General features: G+C 41.8%; 1 protein-coding gene across 1 annotated transcript; it reads right to left on the reverse strand.

Moving 5' to 3' along the window:
• Positions 1 to 1615: 1615 nt before the first annotated feature.
• On the reverse strand, positions 1616 to 2545 carry LOC112091377. Its single transcript, XM_024164867.1, has 2 exons — positions 2217 to 2545; positions 1616 to 2108 (listed from the first exon to the last, which is right to left on the reverse strand). Exons 1-2 carry the CDS (start codon positions 2543 to 2545, stop codon positions 1616 to 1618), a joined length of 822 nt encoding a protein of 273 aa, XP_024020635.1.
• Between the last annotated feature and the right edge of the window lie 3818 nt (positions 2546 to 6363).

Below are 6363 nucleotides of genomic sequence, written 5' to 3' on the forward strand. Positions count from 1 at the left end.
CGCACAACAATTTGTTGCTGGATGAGTTTACCCACATTAAGCCTTATGCCCTCAACAATGCTATAAAGAAGGATAACCCTCTCTCTGTGCACCACATGATCAGGTGACTAGGGCATCAGTCGGAACTTTAAGAAATGGTACTAAATTTTTGGTCCTGGCTTGAGTAGCCTCCTAAGGAATGTCCTAGAACCTCGGCTTGCGTTTGTCCATTCAGCTCCATCCACACACAGTGTATGAAGGATTTCATCGAGCTGCTCATCATCCATCCCCTCAGCGAATTCCTAGAAGTGATCTCCAATGTCTGGCAGATTGTAGACTTTGTTAATTTCTACGGATGTGAGTGGGATCTAGTGTCTCACAAAGACTGATTCTGGTTTGGCTACGTTGTAGTTCGCGTAAAATTCACGCACCAATTGAATCACTGTAGCATGCTGATGGTAGCAGAAAGTTTTCCATTCATGATCCTCTATGACTGTATGAACGAAATCTGGGTAACCTAAGGTTTTGCTCTGCTTGTAGACATACCCATTCTCCATATGTAGAGCTCGTAAGTTTGTGCATGTAGTAAACCTGTTTAATGCTTTGACAAGACAAATCGCTCTATTTCTTGAACTGGAGGCTCAAGTTCAGTTGCAGAACTCGCTGCTTCTGCCGTAACAGGCTCAGCTCTTCCCTTTTGCGCCTTACTTTTGAAAGTCATTCTGAAATCCAATCAAGAAATCCCCACAATTGGTTATCAAAAATATCAGTTTGTTCCTCTCCTTGAACTTTCTTTTCTCTGAAACACAAAAGCTCATTCACATCTCTTTTTCACTGCCCCTCACCCACTCTCAGTTTCAAGGAAACCCACAAAGAAATAGTTTCTACACAATGCCCTTCCTCTACCACGTAAATCACAATATTTGCAAGAGAAAGCAACACCCAACAAGAATGCAAAACATATAGGAGAGAGGCACAAACCCAGTGAGAATTCCCTTACGTGGCGGTTGAAATGTCTTCCCCCAAACTGACACCTCTAGGGCCGATGCTTGAATGAATATGAGTGCAAATGATTATTCCCAAGTGTGGCTGTGTGGGTTGAATGGGAGATGCCCAAGAGAAACAACTTGGAGGTAATGGGATGATAGGGGAGGAAGTGGAACGGCGGAGGCTGTTCAATAAGGCACTAGAAACCGAATGAGAAAGCAACTAGGGCAAGGAGGAATGTAAGGGCAAATGAACGGTGGATTTGAGGCCTTCTAACTCACTAAGGACACTTGGTTGCGTGGGCTTAAAACACGGGATTTTTTTTAACGCTGAACAGGAATTTCTTTTAAAAACCCGCTGCCCAAAATGCCACTTAAAATGATGCCGCATAGTCATAGCATTCTGGGCAACTGACTATCATCTTGAATTTTTCACGCCCCATGCTCTGCTTCTTGACTTCTTCTCAACGTTGTTTTTCTCTACATAAGATTTAATTTTAAAATTAATTCTAACCGCTAAATAACCACACACAAAAGCTAAAATGCAAAGGTAACACAGCAAAATAAAAACAAATACATATCAAAATAATTCTTTGGTTGCCTCCCAAAAGCGCTTATTTTTGGGTCATCAGCATGACTACTTCCTTGTTTTAAGTCTCTTGCAAGATGATAGAAGTCTTGTAGGGATCCACAAGACCTCCCCAAAAGTGTTTGATCCGTTGGCCATTCACCAAAAATTTCCTTCCAGAGTTGTTTTCTTGCAGCTCCACCGCTCCATGGGGAAAAACCGTGGATACCATGAATGGACTTGACCACCTAGATTTCAGCTTTCTAGGGAAGAGCTTCAGTCTTGAGTTAAACAAGAGAACTTGTTGCCCTAGTTCAAACGTTCTGCTCAATATTCTCTTATCATGCCACCGTTTAACCATCTCTTTGTAGAGCTTTATATTCTCATATGCTTGAAGCCAAAATTCATCTAATTCATTAAGCTGCAAAAGCCTTTTTTTGCCAGCCGCCCCCATGTCCAAATTCAATTGCTTAAGTGGCCAGTATGCCTTATGCTCTAGTTCTAGAGGCAAATGGCATGCTTTGCCAAACACAAATTGGTATGGTGGCATCCCAATTGGTGTCTTGAACGCTGTTCTGTAGGCCCAAAGCGTATCATCAAGTCTTTTGGACTAATCTTTCCTTGTGGGACAAACGGTTTTCTCTAAAATTGTCTTGACTTCTCTGTTGGAGACCTCTACTTACCCATTGGATCGTGGGTGGTAGCTCGTGGCAATCTTGTGTCTCACACCATATTGAGCAAGAAGGGTAGCAAAATACTTGTTGCAAAACTGTGTCCCTTCATCGCTGATTATTGCTCTTGGTGTGTCAAATCTTGTAAAGATTTGCTTCCTCATGAAGTTCATCACCACTTTTGAGTCATTTGTGGGAAATGCAGCCGCTTCTACCCCTTTTGACACATAATCAACAGCCACAAGGATGTACAGATTCTCATAGGATGCTATGAAGGGTCTCATAAAATCAATCCCCCATACATCGAACAACTCCACCTCTAGAATGTTGGTTAGGGGCATCTCATAATGTCGAGATATATTACCTACCCTTTGACAACGATCACATGTGGCTATAAATTTATGGGCATCCTTAAATAGGCTAGGCCAATAAAAGCCAGATTGTAAAATCTTCGATGTTGTACGATCTCCCTTGAAATGCCCACCATAAGGACAAGAGTGACATTGCCTCAGAATTTCTTCAATTTCAACTTCTGGGATACATCTTCAAATAATATGATCACTACACCGCTTAAACAGAAACGGCTCATCCCAAATATAGGCTTTGATGTCATGTAGAAACTTCTTCTTCTGCGAGTATTTCAAGTCCGGAGGCAGCATCACACTCAACAAGTAATTGACAAAATCAGCATACTGCAACAATTGAGATTGGACAACTGTAAACAATTGCTCATCAGGAAAAACTTCATTAATGATCACAGAATCTCCACCCACATCCGACCTCTCCAACCGAGACAGGTGATCAGCCACCTGGTTCTCTATCCCTGATTTCTAAGCAAATTCTTGTAAAAGGAGCACCCATTTGATTAATCGTGGCTTGGCATCCTTCTTCTCCACAAGGTACTTGATGGCTGAATGATCTGTGTAGACTCTGACTTTAGTCACCACCAAGTAGGCTCTGAACTTATCAAAAGCAAATACTACTGCAAGCAGTTCCTTCTCTGTCACTGTATAGTTCAATTGAGCCCCTGAAAGTGTCTTACTAGCATAGTAGATGGAGTGAAATACTTTGTTCTTTCGATGCCCCAAAACAGCTCCCACAGCCCAGTCACTTGCATCGCACATGACTTCAAACGATAGGGACCAATCCGATGCCACAATGATCGGTGTTGAGATAAGCCATTTTTCAAGCTCCATAAACGCTGCCATACATGCCTCATCAAAATTGAATTGGTTGTCCTTCTCCAATAAGCTGCACAGAGGCTTAGAAATTTAAGATAAGTCCTTAATAAATCTTCTATAGAACCCTGCATGACCAAGAAAGCTCCTGAGCCATTTTACATTTGCTGGAGGCGGTAGTTTCTCTATTATGGCGATCTTTGCTTTATCAACTTCAAGCCCCATCTTGGAAACCTTGTGTCCCAGCACTATCCCTTTTACCATGAAGTGGCATTTTTTCCAGTTGAGGACCAAGTTAGTCTCTTCACACCATTTCAGCACCTTTGCCAAGTTGGTAAGATAGCCTTCATATGTTTCCCCAAAGACTGAGAAATCATCCATAAAAACCTCTACAAACTGCTCTACCATGTCGGTAAAGATAGGCATCATGCATCAACGAAAGGTGGCTCGAGCATTACAAAGTCCAAAAGGCATCCTTTTGAATGCAAATATGCCATATGGATAAGTGAATGTAGTCTTGTGAAGATCCTCTGGAGCGATGGCAATCTGGTTGTATCCGGAATACCTATCCAAGAAGCAGTAATACTCCTTCCCTACCAATCTATCCAACATTTGATCAATAAAGGGGAGAGGGAAATAATCCTTTCTAGTGGTCTTATTGAGCTTCTTATAGTCCATGCATATCCTCCAGCCTATTACTGTTTTGGTAGGGATTAACTAATTGTTTTCATTCTCTACAACAATAATCCCCCTTTCTTTGGGACACACTAGACCGGACTCACCTATGCACTGTCAGAGATTGGATAAATTATCCCAGCGTCCAGCCACTTGATTACCTCCTTTTTTGACTACTTCTTTCATGATCAGATTCATCCTTCTTTGTCCCTCTATAGACCCTTTTTTGGTCATCTTCCAAGAGAATCTTGTGCATGCAAAATGAGGGACTTATACACTTTATGTCTGCTATTGTCCACCCAATGGGTCCTCGGTATTCTCTTAAAATAGTAAGCAAACTCTCCTCCTATCCTTTTGTCAACTCAGCAGAAATGATCAAAGGGAGAGTTGAGGATTTCTCCAAATAAGCATACCTCAAATGAGAAGGTAAGGGCTTTAATTCCATGGCTGATGGTTCTTCACTTGATGACTTTGTTGGTTTGTGCTCACGGTCGGTCAAATCCAATGGCTCGAACTTCCTCATAGATCCTTGCACTCTTAGTTTGGCATCTATCCAAACTAACTGCTCCCTAGTTTCATCTTCAGCCCCATCCGAATCTGATGACCAAGACGACTACAACAAGTCCTTATGGCTACTACTCTCAAGCTCTTCAGCCACCAAAGATTCAATAAATGATATCGCAGAACACTCCTCCACCTCAGTTGGAAACTTCATTGCCTTAAATACATTAAATGTCACCTACTCATCTTGCACTCGCATGGTTAGCTCACCTTTTTGTACATCAATTAGGGTGCGCCCTGTTGTAAGAAATAACCTTCTCAAAATTATAGGCACTTATCTATCCGCTTCATAGTTAAGAATTATAAATCTGCCGGAAAAATAAACTTATCCACCTTCACAAGGACATCCTCAATCTTTCCTTCAGGAAGTGCAATAGATCTGTCCGCAAGCTACAAAGACATTGTGGTAGGCCTTGCTTCTCTGATTCCCAACTTCTTGAAAATGGACATCGGCATCAAATTTATACTAGCTCCCAAATCGCACAATGCCTTACCAAAATATTGGCATCCAATGGAGCACGGGATAGTGAAACTTCTTGGATCCTTTCGCTTGGGCGGGAGTTTGTTTTACAAAATTACACTGCATTCTTCAGTCAAGGCCATCGTTTCAAACTCCCTAAGCCTGTGCTTTTTAGTAACTAAGTCATTCATGAACTTAGCATAGTTGGGCATTTGTTCTAAGGCTTCCACCAGATGTATGTTTATGTGGAGTTGCTTCAGAACGTCTAGAAATTTGAAAAACTGTCCCTCCTATTGATGTCTTTGAAAATGCTGAGGAAATGGTAGAGGTGGTCTGTTGTTACTGTTTTCTGCCGCTCCAGAATGCTGTGGAAATGTTGTTACTTTCTGCAGTTCAGAATCTGCTTGTTGATTCCTCAATTGTTCTTCTTGTGGCTAAATTAGATTCTCCTCATCTTAGATTGAAGTGGGCTATGTTTGCACAGCCTGGGGTCTTGTCTTTGGCTCCATCTCTTTTCCACTCCTTAGTGAAATTGCCTTACACTGTTCTTTCCTTTCTCTTCTTGGATCCTTGGTGTTGCTTGGGAGAGAACCTTGAGGTCGGTTGTTCAAAGAATTAGCCATCTTCCCAATCTGGTTTTCTAAGTTCCTCAGTGCTGCATCATGACTCTGGATTTTGGCTTCACTCCACGCTATAAATTCTTTTTAACATATTCTCCAAGGAGCTGGATTGATCTGTAGTTTGAGTTCTCTGTTGTTGATGTGGATACCCTGGTGGATATGCAGTTCTGTGACAAGTATTGGCTCCACTAGAACTTGCTCATTGATTACTACATGCCAAATTTGGATGTTGCCCTAACCCTTGATTGTGAAAGTTTGGATAAGAATTAATGTTCCTGTTGAAGTTGGCCACATAGCAAGCATAGGCTAGATTGGATGGGAAATCTTCATACAAATGCCCCTCCCCACAGTAAACACAAGAGATTCCAGCAGTTTGCACTAAATTTACACATTTCAGCATGTTCATTGTTTTTAGCATATTCGTCAAGGATGACACTTAAGCTGACAGTGCTGTGATGGCATCAACTTTATGAATTCCGGCTGCCTTCCTAGCATTGAGTCTCTTGGTTGGCCATTGATAATTGTTATTGGCCATCCTCTCCAAGACCTCGTAAGCTTCATTATAAGACTTGGCCAAAATAGCTTCATTAGCTGCGGCATCAATTATGGTGCGTGTTTGCCCATTGAGCCCATTATCAAATGTCTCAATTTGAATCCAATAGGGG

The sequence above is a fragment of the Morus notabilis genome, unplaced genomic scaffold (assembly GCF_000414095.1).
Source record: "Morus notabilis unplaced genomic scaffold, ASM41409v2 Scaffold11, whole genome shotgun sequence".
NCBI classification, from domain to species: Eukaryota; Viridiplantae; Streptophyta; class Magnoliopsida; order Rosales; family Moraceae; genus Morus; species Morus notabilis.